Source organism: Clupea harengus, chromosome 8 (genome assembly GCF_900700415.2).
Source record: "Clupea harengus chromosome 8, Ch_v2.0.2, whole genome shotgun sequence".
NCBI classification, from domain to species: Eukaryota; Metazoa; Chordata; class Actinopteri; order Clupeiformes; family Clupeidae; genus Clupea; species Clupea harengus.
In genome coordinates, this window is record NC_045159.1 from 13,194,647 (window position 1) to 13,221,567 (window position 26,921).

At 43.0% G+C, this 26,921-nt stretch overlaps 1 protein-coding gene and 1 long non-coding RNA gene across 3 annotated transcripts; both read right to left on the reverse strand.

Moving 5' to 3' along the window:
- Window positions 1-940: 940 nt before the first annotated feature.
- clint1b (clathrin interactor 1b) lies at window positions 941-22,289 on the reverse strand. Of its 2 annotated transcripts, none has more exons than XM_012822988.3 (12): window positions 22,095-22,289; window positions 12,355-12,459; window positions 11,709-11,805; window positions 11,223-11,331; window positions 9,787-9,948; window positions 6,987-7,170; window positions 6,582-6,807; window positions 6,004-6,079; window positions 4,367-4,444; window positions 2,923-3,215; window positions 2,177-2,375; window positions 941-1,867 (listed from the first exon to the last, which is right to left on the reverse strand). In XM_012822988.3, exons 1-12 carry the CDS (start codon window positions 22,133-22,135, stop codon window positions 1,488-1,490), a joined length of 1,950 nt encoding a protein of 649 aa, XP_012678442.2. In that variant the 5' UTR covers window positions 22,136-22,289; the 3' UTR covers window positions 941-1,487. The 2 variants fall into 2 exon arrangements, with proteins under 2 accessions (XP_012678442.2, XP_031427818.1); XM_031571958.2 differs by having other exon boundaries at window positions 1,752-1,867; window positions 2,165-2,375; window positions 22,095-22,288.
- On the reverse strand, window positions 12,473-14,375 carry LOC116221481. Its single transcript, XR_004164139.2, has 2 exons — window positions 13,171-14,375; window positions 12,473-12,865 (listed from the first exon to the last, which is right to left on the reverse strand). It is a non-coding gene; the product is annotated as an uncharacterized LOC116221481 (long non-coding RNA).
- Window positions 22,290-26,921: the final 4,632 nt, after the last annotated feature.

Consider the following 26,921-nt stretch of genomic DNA (forward strand, 5'->3'; position numbering starts at 1 on the left):
AGCAATGCAAATTTGAACAGCTTCATACACGTACCGAACTAGCCTTTGGATCAAATCTCAAAGCGACAAAATGGCCACCATGGCTGCAATTCTCAAAAGTTGTAATGTCAAAACTGCTACAGCAGGTTGTCAAAATATTTATTGTATCTTAACAAGTCAGATGCTGAATCTGTTGGACGTCCTTTACTGACGGTACAATCGGAACAGCTCTCCGTGATGCACTGAGCAGCCTTAAATGCTACCATGTTGAAACAGCCTGATTACTGACAGACATGAAAGTCTAACTGGGTTAACATACCATTAGCTTGACCTTGTGCGCTCAAAAACAGACCCTTGTCATCTCACAGACTTAAAACAACAAAGAGCTGTGGCAAACACTTCACTTCAATTTTTTTCCCCCAGTCAACCATGTCCTTCATCACTGATCATGTCACAAACCAAAGAAACAAAAACCAAAAAAGTTGAAATCAAATTAACCAAAATAAAACTCACACTTCATACCTGGAAATACAGTAACATGTTGATATACTTTAACAACAGAGGATCTGGAAACAGTTATCATCATTATACATGTTCTTGGATTGAATACGGGCTTACTCTGAAATCTGCCCCACATACATAAGAAGGCAACTAGCTTGCTGTCAGGCACTCTGTTGTTGGGACAGGCTGGCCGTCACTAACTATACTGTGAAACAGTTATGATCACAAGTCAAGCCTGTCTGTGACTGGAGCTGGGGGAGAGAGGCCATTGAGGAATGACTGACAGTTACGTGTGGACTGCAAATCTTTTGCTTTTCAACAGGTGACCACTTTGAGAGACAAAGTATTGTAACCATATGACTCAATCGTAAAACATTTTAAAAGAAAAAGAAATTAAGGACCTATGGTAGTTCTTTGTCCTTCAAGCCTTCTTGCCCACATCCATACTGTCCAAGAGGTCTTCAATAATGCAATAATTTATTTCTTTGCACACACAAAAAAAGAATATTTACAAAGACATACGCGTTCATTCTTCTGAGTCACAGCATGAAGTATGGATAATGTGAGGTAATTTCTGGAATTTTCTTTTTTTCCTTCTTTAGACAGTAAAAGAAGCGGAAACACCAAAGTAGAAAAAGATGGGAAAACAGGACTAATTTGATCATGTTGTTTTCTTGAAATTGGTAGATGTAACAAAACTCCAAAAGATACTTTCTTTGAAGTATGTCATGTATATGCTTTCCATTCCTCCCGCCCACCCCCCTTAAAAAAAAAGTTGCTCTGAAACCACAACCTCATTCTCATCCCACCCAGGAAAGACCCCAAAGAGCAACAGAGAACTGATGTTGATGGGGGGCTGACCCCCACCCTTGCTTGTTTAATTATTTTCAGTTTGTCCAGGTGTGATAGGCAGCTCTCTCTTTCCCTCCCCCCCCCCCCAGAGCTTTCTGTTCTCCCCATTCACTTCATCACAAAAGTCTTCATTCCCACCCTCCTCCTCCACATGTTCATTTACCAAAGTTGCCAAAATTTGCAAAGGCATCTTGTTTGGGTGGCATCATGGTGGGGGTCATGCCCTGGCCCAAGCCCATCGCTGGCATGCCAGCAGCACCTCCAGGCAGGCCCGCACCAGCGGGGGCAGTCATGCCCATGTTCATGCCAGGCATTCCCTGATTGACAGGCATGCCCCCCACTCCCATTCCCCCAATCCCCATCGTACCCGTTGCCATGGCCGGGGGTATTGCCATGCCCATTTGCCCGCCCGATACCATCATGGAGCCAATGGGTGGTCTGGGGGCCACTGGAGCGGCTGGCTGCGAGTTAAGGTTCATGCCAGTAAAACTCTGGGCCATCATGTTCAGAGGTGGCTGGATGCCTGTAAGCGGTCCTGAGGAAACAACACACAACATGATGAGTCACTGTGTCTAAAGGGGCACACAATGAAAAAAAAAAACACACCCTTCACATTAATTACGGCTTGATTTTTTGCTGCCAGAAAATAGAACTCTGTCAATACTGAACACATCACAACTTGAAATCATCTCAGGACAGATTACTTAAATTTCACATCAACAAAAACAAGGTGTTCCTTGATCACTCCTAAGCTGCTCCTACAACCTCATAAAAGCTCACAAAAAGATTTTACAGCACTAAGTGACCGAAAGAATACAATTAAATAGCTTACAAGCCCACCCACCCTGCTGCTGGATCATAGTGTTGAGTGTGGGCTGTGAGGGCTTGGGCTGCTGCATGCCTGCTGAGAGGAAGTCCAGGCTAATGTTGACACTGGGGTCGGACCACGTGGCGGGGAAGGAACCCTGCGCCCCCAGCTTCTGCATACCCATCTGCTGTGGCATCATGGGACCTCCTAAACTGTGCATAGGACCGCCGAGAGTCTGTGTGGGGAAAATGTGACGATAAACATTATGTGAAACAAAGTCAGAAGAGGCATTTATCACTGTGAGGTACTCAAAAGCTAAGCAACATGATTCACTTTGCATTTTAACCAAGTAGAAATTCTTGGTGTATTTTTTTGTCTGTGCAGGACAATTTATATTAAGAGCAAAGACACCACAATAGAAAATAAGTGTGTATAAGAACTGCTCCAACATTACATTAACCTGAAGCTGAGCTAGAGGTATTTATGGCAACAAAGAAGCCATGCACCATAATAAAGCTGTTTGGTGCAGTCTCCCATCAATGATCTGTATTATTTCTGGTCATCACTGTTCATAAACTCTCAGTATATAATTGAGGCGAAGCCTGCCCACTTGATGACATTAGCCACCATTTTTCTTTGCTTCACTACAGAACAGCAGCAACTGTTTCAAAATCCCAGGGCTAGTATTCTACTAGTCCAGCTCTACTCCACTCTCATGCTGTTAGAGGAGTTGTGGAGGAGGCATGAGAAAGTGCATGATTCGCCACAGCCATCTGCCGCACCTGAGACCGTGACATGGGCATGCTCTGGTTGGCACACATGTTGAAGCTCAAGCTCTGCGAGGCGCTGAGTGTGGCGTGGTTTGGTCCCATCAGGTCAAAGAGGTCGGCCGAGGGGGCCTGGGAAGAGGTGGGTAGTGCCTGAGTCGGGGTGGCCTGGACTTCGCCAAAGAGGTCCGTCACTGCTTGGGGTGCAGCCGAGACGGCGGTGGTGGAGGCAGGCGGGCTGGAGGTGGTTGTGGTGTTGCCGAAGGCGTTCCACTCGCCAAACTCTCCAGTACCACTGGAGGCTGACCCTGACAGGGCATGAGAGGTAGGGAGACACAGAGGACAAATAGGACCTCAGTCATAATAGGTACATGTTAGACATTTAGCAGATTACACATTAAAGGAGACAGCTTGCACAAAGTATACAAATTATATAACGACTGGATAGGCACATGTTAACACCATGCTGAATCAGCTTGACATTGCAGTGTAAGTAGAGGTAGAATACTGCTCATATAACCCCCCCCCCCCCCCCCCAGAGTGCATTTTTGTTCCCAGGTCATTCTTGAGTGACATGTAGGTGTGCGTGCGTGCGTGCGTGCGTGCGTGCGTGCGTGCGTGCGTGCGCATAAGCGTGTCTTTCTTCTTGATGGGGGAGTGGGGTGAAGCCACCCACTTTGAGGGAGGTGACCTTACACACAGCCCACCTCTGATGGAATCTGACATCACATAGTAGTAATGTCTCCGTCAAAACACATACCAGCACAGAAAAAACACACACACACACACACACACACACACACACACACACACACACACACACACACACACACACGCAGCACATAATCACAGCACACTATACTTTCACACTGGAATGGCATTAGTTGACCCGAGGCAGGTATGCTTGGCAACCAGGCCGTCTGGGAGTGACCTCTGAGAGGGGGAGTACGGTGGAGGGCAGGCCAGTGCAGGCCAAGGGACGCGGGCGGGGGTTGGGGGTGCTTGTGGGGGGGGAAAGGCACGAGGCATGAGGCCCCGCTCTGACGGATGAGTCAGGACAGGTGTCCATCCGCATCTGCCTCAGCGGCTCGCGCCTCCATCTGGACGGCGCCGACCCTAATCAATATTTCAGCGTCCTTCCAGCACGCGAGATGCCCTAGCTTACCCTACACATGGGCTGCTGCTGCTGCTGCTACTGCTGCTGCTTCTGTTGCAGGGCGTCCTCAAAAGAACACCACACTGCTTGTGCATCTTGTGCTCCTTGATCACAGGCAAATAAAACCCTCCATGGCTGCTGGATATGCCCATTACATTTAGTCTCCATCTTGTTTTTCGATTATCTCACACATAGTGTTTTTTTTTATTACTTTCTGTTCGGTAGAGAGGTTGTGGTAAGTAAATCTGTTGTCTGTCTGTGAGTGCATGCTAATCTAATTTCACAGCAGAGCTAGAGACTTACCAGCTTTGGGAGGGAGGCTAGCAGAGGCGGCTGGGGAGGAGAAATCAGCAAACCCCCCGATTAGATCTGAACCTCCACCTGCCGAGAGGAAACAGCAGATCAGACAGCAGAGATTAGCCAAAGTCTACTCTCCTCTCTCACACCCACATACATTCCTCTTCCTTTCATGCACACTGCATCACCTTCTGTCATATCTTATCCGCACACGCTCCTCCACACAAACATGCTGTCTGTTGTCTGTCTGCTTCTCCCCCCCCCCCACACACACACACACACACACACACACACACACACACACACACACACACACACACACACACACACACACCTTCTAAAAGACAGAGTGTGAAGCTGATGGATGAGGACAGTGGCAGGATGGGGAGGAAACAACACCATGTGTGCAGCTTGGCCCCATGGGCTCTGCACCTCCCTGCACTGCCTTCACCTCACAACTCATGCATACCCAACTCATACCCACCCCTGCCCCCTCACAGTCACATAACTCCAAGACACCTTCATTAAAAGAGGTAGGATGGCACTGGATTCTCCTTATCCTCTTTTTAGATCTCTACCTGACTGGCTTCAAGCAAATGCCCCCCCAACCCTCCCTTATGTGCCGCGGTTCTGTTTAAGGTTTCTTCCTGATTAACAGGGAGTTTTTCCTTGCCCCTGTCACCATTGTACTTGCCTTAAGGGGGTTCAGGCCCTGCACTCTGTAAAGCACCTTGAGCCAATTGTATTGTTCGTGTGCTAAATGATTGAATTGATTCGGCTGTGATGGGTGTAAGCAGCGGTCATCATCCCTATCTAAATACAGGTTACTTGAGAAAATGCAGCAGTGACCAGGACAAGTACAGTGTCCTTTCCAGTGTTGCCCCAAGTTGCAATTCCAACCCCAGACATTGTGTATGAACACCAGTGGTTACAGGTGATCAGCAAAGGGCTGTCATGCATCACAGAAATTACAAACAGAAATTCAGAAGTCAATCTTGGCTGCATTTAACACATTTGTAAGACTAACTCATAACTATGCTCCACAACACCCAAATAAAACTCTCCAAGGATATCTGTCTGAGATCTTGTGTTCAAATGAGAGATTGGGGAGAGCCTTATTCACTACCCCCCCTACCCCCCTCTCACACAAACAGCCAGGTGTGTTATGATACTTACTAGGCACAGCGCCATCCCCTGATAGAAACATATGAATGTTTGGCAACAGGATGTGCAGATCATCTACTGACACATCAGATGACTAGTGACAAATCAGGTCAACTAGAGAAGAGTTCCACAAATAACCAATGTAAACAAAGACCACCGCTGACAGCCTGCCAATGACATTACAACCACAACACTCATTCAACCTGCATTCCCATCAGCAGTTACCAGCAGAAAAGCACGTCCTGGTAAACAATAAACATCAGCAAAATTAGAGAAAACAATTGAAGTACAGTACGAGACAGGTTAATCAAATTGTGTTTTTTTTTTTTTTACTGAAAATGATTCTTGGGTCCAAAGATATGGTCTTCACAAAAGAAACATACCATGGCCTAGAGATAAGTTATTGCCACAAGGGTATGGTTTTGTGTAAGGCAGTCCTACAGCTTTCTGAAGAAGGCGAGAGCCTCAAAAGCACGTACCACTGGTTGATGTCTGTGCTGGGTCCACCATTAACAGGTCTGCAAGGCCACTGCTTGATGACTGACTGATGGATGTCTGTGAGAAAAAGACAAATGTTAAATGATCGAGAGGAAAGACTTTCAACTGAATTCTGAGAAGGGAAACAAACACAACTAACAAAAAAAAAAAGTGTTGAAAGATGAAAGATTAGAAACATACGCAATCACACCAATGCACTGGGAGAGTTTCAGTGGAATTTGATCTTGTCGGTGTGTAGCCATGAGAGGGCAGCATAAGCTTAGGTTATACAGCACAGCACACACTGGCAGTTCGCCACTCCCTAGGCATTTCTTGGATCTGGCCAAACGTGTGTTGGACAGCTCAACATTTACGTCTATCTGTATCTTTGTCTGTGTGTGTGTGTATGCATTTCAGTCTATTTACTGCCAACATATGGCATATACATTTTTTCCATTCCATTTTGTGCATTTATGCATGTGTACAATTGATACAAAAAAAACACATCTTTAGTAACAGTATTCAGGAAGCCGTCGGGAAACAGGTGTAATCAGAGGTGATTTGGGCGGAGATGGATTACCCTTGCGTTGTCGGCGTCTGGACTGTTCTTATCGCCGGTGTAATGAGCGGCAGCCCCCAGGTCCACTGTTTTAGTGGGAATGCCACCGCGCTTGCGTGCGAAAGAGCTGTTGCTCGTGGACTCTGCTGCCTGGGTGGCAGGATTGTTCGAGTCTGTGTCCTCCTCATCCTTGAACTCTGACTTTGAGGGTGGACCATTTTGTGATGCTCGGTCTTCCTCGTTGTCACTGGGAAAAAGAAAGAGGTTCACCTTGACTGAACTTCTGATGTGAACTAAAGTTGGAGTTAGTCTATGCTATTAGTCTATTTGATGTGACATTCCAAAGCATTACATACAAGTGTTGTGTAACATGTGATTTGCTTGTATGGATGCCAAAAAGTCTTAGTGTTTGGCACACACACACACCTGATTCTGTCAGGTGAGTCATCGCGGTCTTTCTTGCGGAACTTGTTGATGGTGTCGTCGATGGTGTTGCCTATTTTGTCGCTGATCTCGCCCAGCTTCTCACTGAAGGGAAAGCCCCCTTTGCTCTTGTCCCAGTCTTCCTCCCACTTCCCCTTGGAGTCCGCGTCCAAACTCTGGTCTCCCGCTGGACATGTTACAAGACAGACAGGGGAGAGACACGCTTATTTCCATGACCTCTCTCACACATCACTGACATATTCATGAGGTTCAGTGGTAGTATTCGAGGGGGGGGGGGGGGGAACACACACACACACACACACACACACACACACACACACACACACACACACACACACACACACACACACACACACACACACAACTAAATCTTTCTTCTAACCATTCCCTAACAATAGCATTCAAGTATTTGGGGGTTGAGGTAATCTGCTCTTTCGATCAGGATACATTTCCTTAGTTCCTTTCCAAGGTAGTAAAAGGTCATTAGCATCTTACACATCTCAGGAAGCTAGCTAGCACGTTTCAAAGCATTTATTAACACAATGCAATATTTCACTTGCCCTGCTGAGCTAAAATCTTATATTACCTTACATTAAAAAAAAAAACAATAGAATTCAAGCAATTCAAGTAATCCCCCCCCCATCTCCGCGTACTACAGCTAAAGGCCCTTTCTGAAATGAACAGAAAAAGACTACTCCCACTCAAATCTAAATCACTGACAACTTCTCAATCAGACACATACGGCGAGCCCCCCACTGTCCTTTTGATGTTGCATCCCCAAACATAATTTCTCAAGTGCCACATCACTAATGGACAAACAGCCTTTCCACTCCGCCTAATGAAGAGAGAAATCAGTTTTGAATCAAAGATGTCACATCAGAGAGTCCAAATCAACCGTGAAAAAAAAAACGACGGCTAGCAATGCTAATGAGCCTCAAAGACCGTATGATAAAATACACCATTTCCTGGATCTGAAGAGAATAAAAACAACAGAGAGAGAGAAAAAAGTGCTTTTGTGTCTAAAAAAAAATTCCTTATGATACAGGCAGAAAAATACCAGCAGATGAATACGGTTAATCAAAGGAGAAGTCGTATGAGGGGGAGGTCTTGAGGGAACAGCGGACAATCTACAAAGTGAGAATAAAGATTTTTTCTCAGAGGACTCTGCTAGAAAATCCCCTAATAAGCCTTAGATAGAGGGATTATAGAAAGCTGTAGGGGTCATTGTTCAATTAATACCGGTATTGTCATTCACAGAAGGCTGGTTCAGAGTGTACTCATCTATACAGTAGTAGTCATCACAGTAGGAAAGTGGGCTCCGGAGCGCTACTCACACAGATGCTTTCCAATGTGTATATTATTACAAAAACCAACAAGCTCCTTTTGTTTGGTCAATGGGATACCGTAATGGAGGCTAAAACGCTGACTCCAAAAACAAGTCAGCATTATAAGTACCATTCCATCACTGCAAGGGATCTGCCAGACAAATAAGACAGCAAACACTGAAAGTCTTACGCTATAGATCAGGGGTGGGAAATTCATTTCCCCAAGGGGCCACATGAGATAGTGGGACTGTTGTGGAGGGCCGGACCAATAGGCTGAACTCAATTCTGCTCAATATAAGTTGTATCTCTTTATAAACCAACATTAAATTGTATGGTTTTGATTAACTGCTACTGGTAAGAGTAGATGTTGCATTTAGGCTATCAAAAAAATTGGGTGCAGGCATAGTAAAAACGCCAACATTATTTAATCAACATGTAATCAACATTCACCAAAACGATTTTGAAAATGAGCATGATTGCAGTATTAAAGGTGTTCCCAGTCGACCAATACACATGGCACACACACACGAGAGCAAGCTTGCAATGCAATAGTATAAGTATACAAATTAATAGTAATATCAATTTTTATCAGCGCAAATGGTCGCAGGCACGCCCACACGCACAAATGTAGGCCTACGTAAATAAAAAAGTATCCCGCTTATTATACGGTTACTTGCCAAAACAATAGAAGACATTTCTCCAAAATACCTCTTTTTAATGATTTTGTTCACGCAAATGCGAAGCAACCCACCTTCTGACTTCAAGTTTCAATGACTTTCAGTTACGTTAAATGACCGGACTACTTGCGATGTGGAATGATATGAAAGATGTGAATTAGAAGCACAAAACCCGTTGCCAATGACACCAGTCATACATTTTTCGCAGCAGTGAATATAAAGAAATTACAGACCTGCAAACGTTGGGATCATATTTAAGCAATATAGTACGAGTGCGAGTGGGGTAGGTAAGGGATATTCCCACGGGTGGTGTTCGGCCGTAGCCATGAGGCCGGAGGCTTCGGTGTTGCTCATTCCACGAATGCACGATCCTTACAAGTTGTACCTCGTTGTAAAAGTGACTAATGAGGCTTTCCAACGACATAAAATACAATACCAATTGGTATTATTAAAGGGGAGGAATAATCGACCAAAAAAATGTTTCCGAACTTTTTTTTGAGGAGTTTATATTTATTTATATTATATATATATATATATATATATATATATATATATATATATATATATATATATATATATATATATATATATAGAGAGAGAGAGAGAGAGAGAGAGAGAGAGAGAGAGAGAGACCAATGGATGAGCTGCACTAATTCTATCAAACCCACACAAGCAGATGGCTGTAACAATTTCCTTGTACAGAAATGCCCGCCAACACTGAACGAGACACATCTGCCACTGTCACCTACAGTCCCCCCCATCCCTCTAGCACCCACTCACACTTGAAGCCGCCCATGGTGTCGGAGGACACGCCGATGTATTTGTCCTTGTTCTTCTTGGCCTTCTTCCTCTCATCCCGCAGCCGGTCGTCGTCCTGCACAAAATCCACCATCTCTTTCACCTTCTGCCTCACGTTGATGCCCTGGTCCTTCCCATTCTCGTCTGCGGAGAGACAGTTATTGATTCGTAAAAAAAATACATATTTTTAAATATTTTATTTAAGTGCATTACGATCTACACGGAATGGTGACACAGAGAAGCCTCAAGCCTGTCACACACCTGTTATTGGCAGAAACATGATTTTCTCCTCTGTCATAATTGTAGGGTTAAAAGAAATGTTCATTGTTTGCCGTTTTTGAATTGCTTAGTTTTATAAATCTTTGGAGACATGGACATGGACATGGACATTTGGACTAATCGTTCAATGCTGTTAGAGTGGGAAAATATTCCCAAAAGACAGCCCCACATCCATCAGTATGGACCTAATGACTGTGAAACCTGTCAAACATCCAACAACTGAGCAGATTATTCAACCACAGCATCACTCACTCCTTCACTTGAGCGTTAATAACAGATTTCTTTCCTACATCATACTACATGTATGTGCACTGAAAACAACTGCAGGGTCAGATATGCCCGTTATGTCAACCTAGCCTGCACATAGAGGTTCAACATGCCCTGTGCTGCCAACCAGCTGCTCATGTGGATTTAATAAGCATGCGCTTCCCAATGACATAAACGATCCCTCAAGAAATAAACATGAACACAAATGTATTACACTGGTGCTAAAATGTCATTCACCACTGGCTTTCTGGAGCCGCGCATACATAAACAATGAGCTGTTGGGGAGAAAATGTTGGTCTGGAATGCACATATTTAGAGTTCTGCACATTCCCTGACTGCGTGTGCCCATATCACATAACACAAGGTTGCTTCCTGTCGCCGTCACACATAAATCTGTTTCCCCGCATTACCCATCCAACGAGTCTGTGTTTACGTATGTTTAAAATGCAGGCCTCACATACTTCATCAGTGTATTGGATGACATGTTAACAAAGTACCAGAGATATACGACAAGCACACATGTAAACATACTGTACATACTCTGTAGCCACCATAGATACAAACAAACCCAGACTGAACTGCTGTGTGTTCTCCCGACAATAACTCACTGTAAACCACTACTGTATTATGCAATGAGAGAAGCATTGACAGTAAAGCTGCATTATTCATGAAACCATAGGGTGGCTTCTGCACATAGCGATGACATTCCTTCCAAAGCAGAGATGTATTGTTCCATTCACTGCTTCTAGAATCAGGGCGATTATTTTCACAACAGAGGAAATGTGGTGGATTCTGCTCTGCTGTTTATAAACTTGTATGTCATCATAAAACTTGGTTACACCTTTTGAGCGTGAATCTTGCCATACACTCACCAGCAAAGTGGTAGTTTTCGAGGGAGCGGAGATCATATATGTGTTCTCTGGCGCTGGTGACAACTCTCTCCGAGCCGTTTCGGATGAGGTACGCTAGAAGAAGTAAGGCCTGGAGGAGAGGAGGAGGAGCAAGCGGTCAGCGTATAACCTTACATGACACCTTTTTCAATCAGTCAGTGTGTGTGTAAAATATGTACAGTAAGGTGACGCTTGAGTCACTGCAAACAAGAATGAGGTGAGTTGCTCAATGCGGAATCATTCTTCTCTGTCTGTGGGTGTTTAGTATGATAGACACAGTTCTGATATAATGAAATTAAAATGTTTAATGAAAAAAAAAAAGTATTTAGAAAGCCACAGAGACATTTTTGGGCCTAAGTGTTGTGTGATATGTCTATAAAAACATGAAAATGCAGCAACACTCAAATCCTGCATTCATTCATTCATCCTAGATTATTATTGTTCTAAATCAGGTTTTGCAATGTCTACCTTGTAAACTCTTCTCCAGTTTTTCTTGTTGTCCTTCAGCATTCTGGTCCACAGCATATTCATGACCTCCGGGAACTGTTCGTACATAAACGTGGCTCTGAAGACAGAGAAAGGAGATTTTTAAAACCTGATACATTTGGCCTACCAAACTATGAATCACTGAAAAAGCGCAAGAAAATCAAAAAACACCACAAGCATCCTGGACTGGTTTAACTTCTACATGACCTTTGGAACACAGGATACTTAAAACCCCTTTGTGAAATGAGAATAATAAAACTCAGGAAATTGCCAATCTTGCAGCAGACTAATTCCTCAATATGCCCAGTAGTAAAGCTTAAACAACTGTATTCTGAAAAAACATCAAGCATACATTACTGCATTATTGTAAGTACGGACCACAGTTTGAGATTAATTAATCATTTCCATTAAATTTACTTTCCAATGACACTACATTTCTCACTAACTATAGGACTTATGACAGCCATACAATACACAACTTAAGAACATTGGCACAGTATTCACTAAAGAGCCCTGATGCCCCAAGTCAGTTAAGAAGGGAGAATAAGTAAACTGTTTTGTGGCATGAGATTGATTGAGATTCCAGCAACCCTCTCTTCAGGAACATCCGCAGCACCGGAACACTCACTTGGCAATCTCTCCCATGAGTTGTCCGGATGGTCCCCAGGGGTCGTCATTAGTGGCTTCACGAACCTTCGACTCGATCTCCGAGTAGTTCATCACCACGTTGGTGCTGGAAAGAGGAAGGCCATAAATTAAAAAGTGGCAGGACTATGGTGAGTTTAGAGGAAGGGAACTGCACATGACTGTCATTCAGTGTTAAAGCCCATCTCTTTATTTCGCCATGATGCATGGCTGTGGTAAGTGACGTGCTGAGACCTTGCCAAACTGGAACATATCTGGCACCCTCTCTCCCCGTGTTCACCAAGACTTGGGGGCGGCCGAACACACTTTCGGTTAAAAACATGCCTGCCAAAGCCTTAAGTGAGTGCAGCTTTGCTGTGCTGTGCTCCAGTGTGTGGAATCTATCGCCAGAGCAATCACGAGGAGATCCAATCACTTCCTGTCGAGGGGCGGATTTTGCTCAGCTACTCCAAACTGTCCATCAAACTGCAAATGGCAGGAAACAGCTGGAAAGACTTGAGGAAGGTTGTGGAAGGAAACGCAAACGGGGGGACAAAAATGACAACCATTAAAACAGACAGACGGAAGGGAAGAGTAGGGGGAGCAGCTTTAACATATTAAACGATAAACACACAGAGTTAGACACTCGGGCCATTTCAATAACCTTTTGCTATGTATGAAAACACTCGATACATTTAAAAAATGCAGAGGAAGAAAGCAAAAGAAACAAATGCCACTCAAGCCATGGCGGTGCATAATAGCTCAGACGATGAATGGTGTTATTTCACTGATTCTGTTTTCATAAACTTGGGAAACATACCACTTGAGCCACTCTCAATTTAAGCCTCATCAGATTACTATGGCGAGTGGAGAAACTTAACCCCTCAGATGAGTGAAGCTGACAAAGATGATGAATGTTCTTACCTAAAAGGGGAAAAAAAGACTTCAAGTGGGTGACAGTGGGCAGAAGGGTGTGTCAGGTCTGGGGTTGATGGTTTCCATCTTAACCTCGCATTAGTTCTCATGGAAAAAGGAGCTACTAATATGGCATTTTAAGATCAACTTTTTTTCTTAACCTTTAGAATATCAGTACTACAGTCTAGTGTGACAAGAACCAAAAGGAGGGAATGTCAGAAATTCAAAATTGTTAGCCAAATGAGGCCTCGTTCAAGCTATTAAATTCAGGGATTTACATTCGATTGCAAACCCTACCATCATTCCAGGCTTTACCCAAACTCAACACAACTCTTTAGCTGAGCCTACTGTCGTAAATCAGGGCACTATGAGAGAACAGGCCGTGCTGTGCCTTCAGAGAGACAGCACGTCTGGATCGCACCCCAAAACGCTTGGGATTCCGATCACATTGCGACATTCACACCCCCCTCCTGCGACTGTCCATGTCTGAGCCAGCACTCTGAGCCACACCATTAACTGTAGACTTCTCCAGGACTCAGCAGCTCTACGCACATGCCTTACCTCAGGGCTATGAAACGCCCCATGTGCTGTGTGGTGCTACCTCTGGTCTACTGCTTGCAACTGTCTTCGGTGACTGATGCACTGACAACAGGCTGCAATCAATACAGACCTATTGACTGGTTTGGGCATCACTAGCCTAAATACCTATTACGCTAAGACCATTAGCAAGCAATGAGTGCACTTGGAAGACCAACTGCAAAACTGGACAGATACAGAGGGTCTGCAAAATGTCCTTCCACCGAGCCCTGAGGTAGATATCAAGACATTCAGTGACGCTCGAGCTAGCTTCTTCCTCCCGCAGCTGTGAGCACTTAGGGCAATCATTGCTAATATCACTTACAGTGAGAACACCAACCACACCCTATCCTTTCACTGCTAGTAAATCCCACTGTGTGGCTGGGAGAGGAAGAGAAAGAGAGATAACATGATGAGAAAGTGATCCTGGAACTTCTGGAAGCCATTACTGGAGATGAGGCTGTGAGAGTTGATGGCGCGTGACAGATAGAGGAATGTGGTTGGGTAGTATGGGAAGGGCAGCGGGGGGGGGGGGGGGGGGTGATGGCCTACCCATCTCTGCAGAGGCCTACCTCCAACAACACCTGCTCTGAAGGCAGTGGGTCCTTCAGAGTTGGGATTTCCTGTCCATCAAGAGGCCTAATTGGCTGTTACAATCCCACTGACTGAGCCAATCTAATGTCCAGAGGCCATGGACCTCGTGGCATTAATATATAGATCTGGGTTGGGGGAATCAGGCATTAGGCATAAAAAGCAGCATGTCGGTCTGGTCTACTTGGGAGTCTGGATCCAGCTACATCAGCATTACATGGGCAATTTTACTTCAGTTCTGCTTCAGCTCACACACAGTGGTTGGTTTTTTTAGTTTTTTTTAAACTGCACTAGCACTACTCGCCAATCTGAGGGCTATATTTGCTGTTCTATTCTCCTTCACACTTTGTGTTTGCTCATATTGCTCACGCACACACAGACCACCGCTAACCTTTGGCACGGCTGACAACACTGCCAATGAGGCCATAAATCTGGTTCAAGTGGACAAACCCTGAACAGGAAACTTCTTAAACCCATCAAACCAAGCCAGAGACAATCACAGAGTGACAAAACCAGAGTTCATATTTCTGATTGCAACTGTGCCAAAACTGAAATGTTTTGTGCATCACAATATACACCGTGTTCGGTGTATATCTGGAACATAAGCAGTGTGTACGTTTAATCATTTGTCTTTTGTGATAATTTGTGTGCCTTCATATATTGTGAGTCACTGGGGATTTTCAAAAATAATGATTCAAGCCTTTAACACACTCACACACGCATTCCAAAAAGCATTATGATAACTTGGCAAAAAAGACAACAACTATAACAAGGAGCTCAAGTGGTCATTCCGGGCTAAACCCATCTGCCCCCACAAATGCTCCAGGATATCCAAGGTCATGATGACCCTGAAGGGAGATCCTGACGACCTGGGCTCTGTTCAGCACACAGATGGTCATCCACCTCACTTGATAAAATGCTCCAGTTCCAAACGTTCCAAGTCGAACGGGTCTAAGGTTCCTTCCTGCTCGAATATGGAGGCAGATGGTTGGACTGTATGCTCGAGTGACTCAAGACATCAGCACAAAATGTTCAGAGACATTTCAAAATGGTTGTGCGAGGTGTGAGGGCAAAGATGGAAAAACTAGGCAAATGTTTGGCCAGACTTGCGCTAATCTTTGCCAAACCAACCAAAAGAGAAAATGCTGGGAAAGCAACCACTGTTAATGTAGCAGCCACTCTAGGTTGTATCAGTCCAAAACACGTGCATGAACAGCCAAACATGTCCCATTCACTGTCCCTATATAATATGGATTGAGCTTTTTTTGTTCTAGGACCATGCCACATGATACAGCACCATAGAGTGGTTTAGACTCTGGCGAGACATCAAGGTATAGAGAAACTCAAACAACTGCACAAGCTTTCTTAGGTGCACATTATGCATGGCTTGGAGTCATTAGGGCTAATGTAGGCCACTGTGGAATGATGTAGCCTAACAGGGACACCAAACAAGTCATGCAGTGCACCACTTCATTTTGTCACACCTTGGATTCAGTCGACTGGACACCGCTGTTTCGTTCGCTAATTAGTAGCTCTGCCATCAATATGCCTGCCTGCTGACTTGACAGACATTCGTTATCTTGCGTTAACTCTATGTGGCAGGATGTAAACAACATACAAAAGGAGTTAAACATGTAATATTCACAAAATGGGTCCACGTCTTTTAGTATGTCAGTCTGAACGACCATATCTAGATCTGAACCAGTGCTTCAACAGAGTTTATTAGTAGAAAGACAAGAAAAAAGGCAGGGAGAGAAACAGAGTAGGAGAGAGAGAGAGAGCAAACCGAGAAAGGGGTCAGGCAGCACAGAGCAAAGCAGGACCAACATTACTGGCAAAAATTGCAGCAGAATGAATAATGAATGGATGGTTATAAAAGAGAACAGCCAGCACACCAGTAATGCCAACGCAAGAACATATAGAGAGAAGACCAAATATAAAAAAATAAAGACTGTTTATATTCTACTGGAATAATCTATGAGCGAGTTGAGGGCAATATGCTCCCAAAGAAGGGCACAAAAACACACAATCCTTAGCCCTTTGTGCGTCGAGGCCTTATCTTGTCCTTTTTTCTCCCTTTCCAGTAATCCTCCTGCTCGTTTCAATCCCATACTGAATGAGGATGGGACTAGTTAAGCATTCACCAATGCCAGGCGAGCATTTTGAAAACTCAGAAGCCCTTCTTGAAAGATCTCAGGGGCATTGGCTTCTCCAAGCACAATACAAAGAAAAAAAATTCTTTACAGTACCTCAAGCAAGAGTCTGGGGCAGCAACTTTCAGATGGAAATGACAGTGAAAAAGATTTTGCTCATAGGTATCAGTAGTAAGCTATGGCAAGGGCCTCAGAAGCCGTGAGGAGAGAGGCATGTGACACCCGCCAAAACAAAGCAAGCGAGAGAGAGAGTTTGCGCGTAGCCGTGGACGCTAGCTGGAGAAATGAAACTCCCCCTGGGGAAGGGGAACGAGCCTGTGAGCCCATGTCGCACTGTAAAAGCAGCCGCACCATGTTGAGCCAGCTTCGGCGCTCCGATGGTTGGTTCCTACGCCGAGTTGCATTTGAGCTGCTGTAGTGTTGGAGTGGCATTGTGCTCCAAACACTCCAGTGTTCAAAGCCCAAAAGAGTGGCGCGGGCTCAGGGGACACAATCCGAGGGGAAATCCACCTCAGTCTCTTGACTGCACAGACTGTAGGCTCTCAATTACCACACTTCCTTGATTGGGCCTGAGGTAGCCTGCTTCTACTTGTTGGGTGCACTACAGTCAAAAGTTATTGACTGGACTGGAACATTTATGCAGAGGCTATTTACAAAAACAAACTTCTGTCTAACAAACAAGAGATGTACAGCTGAAGTGAGCCTAGATAGGGACAAAATGGAATCTAAATAAAAACCTAACCAGTAAGATATAGTCAAGTCTGTCAAGTAAAGAACAACATAAATGTTCCAATGTTGGTGGTAAATGCAAAGCCCCCCCCCCCCCCCCCCCCCCCTCTATGTTGATAGGTTCTAAATAAACTACACAACATAGGCCTCCCTGAAAGTCATATGGGCTAAAATTTAAGCAATTTCCTTGCAACTCATTTGTTTACAAACAAAGTTCCCATTTGGTCATAGTCTAACCTGTCAAATATGTGTCTAGACAAATGATTGTACTGTACACACTGCAAGTTTGTCGACTGCAGTTTCTTTGATGACTCATGAATGATCCAATTTCTATTAGAAAAAGAGATGATTGGGGGCATTTGTGCATTTTAGCGGGGGTTAACCTTATGTTTCCATGACATTCACAGGTTTTACCTTTTGTCAGCTATGCTAAAAATAGAACAACAAAAAGACTGTCAATGCTGCCAAATTTTCTTATCACTAGTTGACCACTGACAGAAACTGACAATGGCCTTCGCCACTGTGCATACTTCTTTATCAACTCAGGTGCTCAGGAACTACAGCGGGTAAAATAAGTATTGAACACGTCACCATTTTTCTCAGTAAAAATATTTCCAAAGGTGCTATTGACATGAAATTTTCACCAGATGAGATGTTGGTAACAACCCAAGTAATCAATACATACACAGAAACCAACACAAATACATTCAGAAATTAAGTTATGTGTATTAATGTGAAATAACACAGGGAAAAAGTATTGAACACATGAAGAAAGGGAGGTGCAAAAAGGCATGGAAAGCCAAGAAAACTGCTGAAATCTATCAGTAATTAGAAAGCAATCCGGCCCCTTGTCAGTGCAAATTAATATCCCAACTGATGGCCTATAAAAAGGTGTCTCAATACCAAGGTGTCACACAAGAAAAATCTCATGATGGGTAAAAGCAAAGAGCTCTCTCAAGACCTTCGTAACCTTCTTTTTGCAAAACATACTGATGGCATTGATTACAGACGCATTTCTAAACTTCTGAATATTCCAGTGAGCACTGTTTGGACCATAAGCCGGAAGTGGAAAGAACATCATTTCACCATAAACTGGCCACGACCAGGTGCTCCTCGCAAGATTTCTGACAGAGGAGTGAAAAGAATTATCAGAAGAGTTATCCAAGAGCCAAGGACCACAGTGGAGAGCTTCAGAAATACCTGGAATTTGCAGGTACAGTCGTTTAGAAGAAAACAATAAGTAATGCACTCAACCGCCATGGCCTGTATGCACGCTCACCACATAAGACTCCATTGCTGAAGAAAAAGCATGTTAAAGCTCGTTTAAAGTTTGCAGCACGACATTTGGACAAGCCTGTGAAATACTGGGAGAATATAGTCTGGTCAGATGAGAGCAAATTTGAACTTTTTGGATGCCATAATGCACACCATGTTTGGAGGACAAATGGCACTGTACATCATCCCAACAGTGAAGTTTGGAGGTGGGAACATCATGGTGTGGGGCTGCTTTTCAGCATACGGTACTGGCAAACTTCACACAATTGAAGGAAGGATGAATGGAAAAATGTACCGAGACATTCTTGATAAAAATCTGCTGCCATCTACCAGGATGATGAAGATGAAACGACGATGGACATTTCAGCAAGAAAGTGAACAGCCAAGGAAACTCTCAATTGGTTTCAGAGAAAGAAAATAAAGCTGCTAGAATGGCCCAGCCAATCACCTGACTTGAATCCAATTGAAAATCTATGGAAAGAACTGAAGATCAGAGATCATAGAAGAGGCCCAGGGAACTTTCAAGATTTGAAGACTGTTTGTGTGGAAGAATGGGCCAAAATCACACCTGAGCAATGCATACGACTAGTTTCTCCATACAGGAGGCGTCTTGAAGCTGTCATTACCTATAAAGGCTTTTGTACAAAGTATTGAATAAATATCAGTAAGCGTGTTCAATACTTTTCCCCTGTGTCATTTCACATTATTATACATAACTTCATTTCTGAAAGTTTTTTGTATGTATGGGTTACTTGGGTTGTTACCAACATCTGGTGAAAATTTCATGTCAATAGCACCTTTGGAAATATTTTTACTGAGAAAAATGGTGACGTGTTCAATACTTATTTTACCCGCTGTATGTTAATTTTAAATCCCAGGCTGTTCCATCTAAGAGCAGTCAGAGGCTGGTGTTCAGGTCACTTGATATCCCATAACATGTTAATGATAATCTAGTTCATGATGTAGAAATGGAAAAGTCTGCATGACCAGACATTTGTTGACTTCTTCCTGGGGACACTGCAACTACGATATCTGACAATGAACTGGCCACTGGCAATGAACCGTTCTGTGTTTGGAGAGAGGCAGGGTGGCAGAGCAGAGAGAGCCTGAATTCCCTCACGAGCTGGTGAGGACCAGCCGTATCAATGACAGCCGCCATTCAGCCTCACTCAGGCGTGCTACCAGCAGCTTCCATTACCATCACCTGACTCCAGGCTTGGTCTGGGCCAGAGGGTGGTAGGAAACTGACAGAGAGACAGGTTATAGAACAGCCAAAAACCTGTAGCACAATGAGGCCATCTCAGATCTGTCATCTACAAGAGAACCATTAAGTAACAAAAAAATGTCATACAAAGAGTCAAGTGACTGTTATTGCTTGCACCATTATTTATTTAGGCCCATATTCAAGATGACGATGTCAATAGCTAAGCCCAGAAAACTGGTTACTAAGAGTACAGGACGTCCAGGCATACTTTCGTTGGACTGAGGGCAAGTAGTGAATGTGTTGATGAAGGACACTGTCTGCTCCATAAACTCTGCAACACTGTATTACTCATTCAAGAAAATGTCTCCAAATCACACATATGTGTGTATGTGTGTGAAAGAGTGTGTGTACAAATGGGTAAGACAGAGCAATTTTTCCCTCTGGTCTCAAGAAGGTTTAACCTTCGAACCTTTTGCTCAACAGGCATGGCTTTGTTTAAGATCAAGGGGGTCATGGTGAGGGAGCAACCACAGAGGCCCATTTACTGTTGAGAACTGTGACGGGATGCTTAGGAAACCTGCCTTATCAGGCACTCACACCTGAAGCATTCAGCTCAAGCATTTATCCACCTCATCACATCATTTTGCTGTATTTGGGGGAAGTCTTGTGTTCCCATGGTTGACATTCCTGTTTGTAACAGTCACCACCAGGGTTTTGCCATACTACCATATTTCAGTGGATACATGCATTAACATGGAGGGCTAAATAACTGGAACAGGTTTTCTGTTGCATCTCTTATCTAACCTCTCCCATGACCTGTGACGGCAAACTAATTTGTATAGTTTTTCTTCTAGGCAGTGTCACAACAGGCTGAGAAATTTGTCAAGGAGTTGGATTGAAGTAGCTGTTTACTAGGGTAGCCAGAGGTCGTTCAATAGCTCTAGTAATCACCTAGGGATTACAAAAGGCACGGTTGAACAGTGTTGACAATTAGCAAAACAGGATCAGCCAGCCTTGAGACTTACAGAATGATAAGTAGCTGCCGGCACAAAAAGTGCAACTCCTCAATTTGAAAGGACAAGTCCAGTTGAAATGGCTAGTATGACCAAAAATGCTTGTTGACCTCCATTGTCAATATGACAACTACAAGCTGAATCAAGTCAATGGATAAAACAAAATCCCTTGCTTCTACATACATCATACTGTACCATCACGTATAAAAGGTAGAACCGATTTGTTTATGGTAATAGCATTTTCAGGGGTAACAATTGTTAATGTATCACATATGCATAAGAAGAATACTGAACAGGAATTTAATCCCGTTTGGAAGCTAACAGTATACCTAAATGGCATCTTGGATACACGATTGGCTATTTTACAATAAACCTTGTAACAAACATGGTGTGTAGGGTGACGTTAGGCTATATTACATATATAATGAACCAATCATGGTAACGTGAATGAAGAATTACAGGGACAAATGACTAAATTGCATGTGTTGCAACTTCGAGTTTTTCGTTTTCCATCTAACGTTAGGTTAGCTCACGAACATTAATGGCTAGTTAGCCAACTACACGATGATCCGTTGGAAAGCAATTCCAGTCAATTTCGACAGCTTTTAAGTGTTTGTTAAGTTAAGGTTTTGGTGCATAAACATTGCCTAGCAATTGAAGTTAATGAATTAAGTTGGGTTTATTTGCTAGTAAGGTTAGCTACCAACTTAGCTAGCCAGCTAACAATAACAAGGGCCTCAACATGTAGACGGCTAACCTTAGCTTGTGACTCTGAACGCAAACAGGGCCGTTGGAAGCATGCAAAATAACAATTGAATTTGACCATTAAACTAATGAAAATATTACCCACTCCATACACACTATTTTACAGTTAGAGACCCACTATATAATCGTGAATAACGTTAACCCCGGGCGAAAGACTAGTTGGATAGGCTAACGTTTGTTATCCTTCGGGGATAGAAATAGTGACAGGTAACGTTAGGGATGCTGACACTCAATGGAAATATCGTTGTTGTTCGAGTGGGTACTGAAACAGATAAGTCTTAGTGCAAGACATGCGGCCAAAGAAAAGCTAATGATTCGAGTCATTTCGTTTCTGCCGCTGTTTTGTTTTGTGAAGGCTGTCACAGAAGCCTCAGGCGGCTAACAAGCTAGCTATCAGCTGAGCCCATGGCGTGACGTCACGTGCGGGCTACGTGTTTCCCTTGTCTACATAAGTAGCCTTCAACTATGGGCCTTGCTAACAAACGACAAGCCCTTAGAGAGAGAAAACGGAAAGCATACTTACGCTTTATCCACCAACTCCCTGACTTTCCACATATTCAGCATCCTCGCACTGTTACTGGGGCTCTCCGCCTCAATATCTCGTCGCCCTGTGCTATAATGCCCACCGATGGACTTGGATTTCTGTTACCGACAACCCAACCCCTTTTACCTCTCCAGTGCTGATAGCGGTAGCGGTGGGGCCGGGTAACTTCAGTTACTACGACAACGATCGTCATACGTCATATTCCAGCGCCTACGGTTTAGCTTACTTCTACGTCAGGAATTGTAGTTCTTTTGCAACTAACCAAAATAGGGCCATTACATTAACAATGTCAGCGCTGGATGAAAAATGTGGTGCGAAAGAAGCTATTGGTTGTGGATGTCGAAGTAGGGGCATCTATGTTGTTTTGATACATCAGGTTACAATTCCTTGGTATAGGCTACCCTGAAGCCCTCTCAACCAGACCCTTTGAAAACCAACTTCACCAGACAGGTTTACTCTCTGATAAATGTAGACTACTTACTATTGATTTCCCTCTTGGTCATGCCCCACCTATCAAATTCCATGAATAGGCCTCCTGTCTCTATTACACACTCAATAGGCTATTGAGAGATGTGTCTCTTCCTCAGAATCCCAAAAGATTTGTTAACACCGATGGATTGGATTTCTGATGCAAGTGTGTTTCTTTTTCCCTTAGCGCATTTTTTTAGTTGGAATGTACTTGCAATGCCTTGGGAAATATAGCCTACTGATATACTTTGGGAAATGTAGCCTATTTCTTTTACAGTAAAATCACACACTCAAAGCTGCCCCCCCTAAAAAATCTCTCAGGACTCTGCACTTTAATCACTTGTATTACGTTTAAAATTGTATTACGTATTTATAGTATTTACAGTGGGGAAAATAAGTATTTGAACCCCTGCCGATTTCGCAAGTTTGGCCACTTGCAAAGAAATGTGTGATCTATAATTGTAATGGTAGGTGTGTTTTAACAGTGAGAAATAGAATATCAACAAACAAATCCAGAAAACTGCATTTTATAACATTTATGACTTTATTTGTATTTGATGCAGAAAATAAGTATTTGAACCCCCAAGCAAACAGCAAGAATTCTGGCTCCCAATGATCAGTTATGTGCCCAAGAAGCAGACCTCATTAGGCCTAACAAGGTACACCTGATCTCAACTGGTGACGTGTATAAAATAAACCTGTCCAAAGAATCATACTTCACACCTTCAACCTCACCACCATGGGCGAGACCAAGGACGTCAGAGATAAGATTGTAGACCTGCACAAGGCTGGAATGGGTTACAAAACCATCGGCAAGCAGCTTGGTGAGAAGCAGACAACTATTGGTGCGATTGTTCGTAAATGGAAGCAACACCAAACAACTGTCCATCGCTCTAGGTCTGGGGCTCCATGCAAGATATCCCCTCGTGCGGTATCGGTGATCATCCGAAAGGTGCAGAATAACCCCAGAACTACACAGGGGGAGCTTGTGAATGATCTCAAGGCAGCTGGGACCACAGTCACCAAGAAAACCATTGGCAACACACTACGCCGTAATGGTTTGAAGTACTGCAGAACTCGCAAGGTCCCCCTGCTCAAGGAAGCACATGTACAGGGCCGTCTGAAGTTTGCCAATGAACACTTGAATGATTCTAAGGAGGATTGGGAAACAGGATGTGGTCAGATGAGACCAAAATCAAGCTCTTTGGCATCAACTTGACTTGCCGCGTTTGGAGGGGGAAGAATGCTGAATATGACACCATCCCCACCGTCAAGCATGGAGGTGGAAACATTATGCTTTGGGGCTGTTTCTCTGCCAAGGGTACAGGACGACTCCACTGCATCGAGGGGACTATGGATGGGGCCATGTAATGTGGAATATTGGGCTTGAACCTCATTCCCTCATTCCCTCCCATTGAAAACACAACCTTAAGGATTTGGAGAGGATCTGCAAAGAGGAGTGGACCAAAATCCCTCCTGAGATGTGTGTAAACCTGGTGACCAACTACAAGAAAAGTCTGACGTATGTGCTTGCCAACAAGGGGTATTCCACCAAGTACTAAGTCATATTTTGCTAGGGGTTCAAATACTTATTTTCTGCATCAAATGCAAATTAAGTCATAAATGTTATAAAATGCAGTTTTCTGGATTTTTTTGTTGATATTCTGTTTCTCACTGTTAAAATACACCTACTATTACAATTATAAATCACTAATTTCTTTGCAAGTGGCCAAACTATACTTATATATATAGTATTTATAACCACTGTACGTGAATCTTTATGTTTAGTATTAGGAAATGTCTTGTCTTATCTGTTGTGCCTGTGCACTTTTATATGTTTCACCGTGGGAGAGTGGGAAACGTCCTATCGATTCCTTTGTATGTCTTGACATGTGAAGAAATTGACAATAAAGCTACTTTGACTTTGACTTCTAACATTCCAAGACCATTTGAATAATGCAACTATTGTGCACTCAAAGGAAATGATGATCTTTTTTTATTTTTATTGATGCATAATGACAATACAGCAACACAGAGCACAGCATACATTATATCAGTACAGCAGTACGTTAAAACATACAGAGAAAAAAAATACAAAACAAAGAGGAAAGAATTAATTATCCTTTTACATCTGTGTGGAGGAGACATAAAAGTCTATAATTTTCTGGGTTATTTTTGTCCAAACGAAGAGAATTGAGAAACAAGTCCATTTCTAGCTTAAAGACATGGAAGGATGGCTGTCCTTGTAGCATTTTTTGTTTGTGGAAGAAAAGTTTGGATTGCAAAGTAAAAAAAAAATACTACAAATTCCAAGGAGTAGTTCACAGGGTTCTCATAATAAAAGAGAAAAACCTTTGCAGTAAAGGAATACGACAATTGATTATTTAAGTCATTAAGCCATTGTTTCATCTGTGTTGCCACAAAAGGAACAAGCAGAGCTTATGCTGTATTGACATTCACTGGATATACTATCTTATGTAGAATTTTGAAGTGAACCTCCTTTACCTTATTTGTGATACACTATTTACAAAGGAAATGATGATCGCAACATCAACGTAATGGCATCTGACGTAGTTAAAAAATAGGTCCCTTTCCGCTACGTAGCCAAGATGGCGACCATTGAGGATATGAAGTGTCCAGTGTTTCACACTGAACTTTTTGACCGTTACACATCCGAGATAGCATATGGTAGTATGTGTGTATCCCATTTTAGTGTCTCATTTCTATATGTATGTTTGTTTGTTTGTGTGTTTGTGTTTATCAGGGAATGTATAAGGTTAAAGTTGCAGTCCACAATTCTAATCCAGTAGACTGGTCAAATTCTTCACAGTCCTCTAGCTGTCCATTCCGTGTGTGCACTCAAAAAAACTCTGGTGTTCGTACACAGCGCTGGCTTTGTGAATATGAAAAAACATTGTGGTTCAGGCCGAGCCATACAAAGTTCCAGCAAATCAACATGTTGCTTCAGGAGCACGGAAGAGAGAGGTGTAATTTGATTGGCTGTTGAGCTCAAATATTAACAACCTTTCGACAGACTCACAGACTCTTTAATTGGTAAAGCTTTGCACTTCCAGTGCATTCACACAGATATGGTTCAAACCAATGTGTTCTCAGAAATAGAAGTTATTAATTCAATTCTGTTCTGTTCACTTGTATTAGATTATCGGATTATCTATGTACACTTCCACTTCAATTTACCCAATCCATACGCAACTTCAAAACTCACATGCAGGCAAATCAAAGGCAACAGATTGACATACATGGGTCAGTACAAGGGAACAACAAACAGCGGTAAAAAAAATACCATGAAATAAAATAAAATTGTAATGAATGAAATAAAATAAATACTCATTTAAACAGAAATAAAATTGTCATTTAAGATGACTACCATCTGCATTTTGTAACCTGATAGCAGACGGAATGAAGGCCTGAGGGAATTACAGTGAATTCACTGGACAGAACAAGGACAGAATGGCTGATAATTCCTTTTGCTTTTTGGAACACCTGTTTTTCCCAAAGGGAGTACAAGGCTTTTTGCTAGGCTATTCTATTCAAACCATTAAACAAGCAAATAAATGACTTTCATTGAATGATTAATACAAATTACATAACATTTTATTGCTAAAAAAGAAAAAAGAGTTAATCTTCCTCATTTAGTAAATTCTTTGTTGTCCCTCCTTCACGACTCTGTGTTGACATCGAACTTGAGAGTCAAACAGTGTTCCTAGATACTTATATGTGTCTACAACTTGAACATCTTCGCCACGTATGATGCTAGCTTTTGGTTTGTCACTATTTTGCCTGAAATCAGTGACTAAATCCTTAGTTTTCAATACGTTATGGTTGTAGAAGTTATCATCACACCATTTAACAAAGGCAGGTAGGGCACAACCATGATCTGACTCCAAACCCTGGACAATAGACAATAGGACAGTGTCATCAGAGAATTTCACAAAAACTGCTGTCTGTATACATAATAAAAAAACAAGGGGGACAGGACACAACCCTGGGGTGAGCCCATATTTCAGACCTTGGTGCTGGACATATGTCCATTCACCAACAACTGCTAGATTCTATTAATCAAAAGCCGATCATGGATTATTTAAGTAGGAAGCAAGTCATTCAATCAAAATATGAGGCAGTATCTTGTTAAAAGCCGAAGAAAAATCAGCGAGTAAAAGTCTCACTTGAAATTTGAGTTTCTTGAGGTGCTTCTATCTACACACTTCTCCACAAGCTAACTTGTGATTGTGATCTAGGGAAGTTAGATTGCAGTAATTATGATTTGTCTTGCTAATGCACACACATAAACAGTTGGCAGACAGGGATGTCCAACTC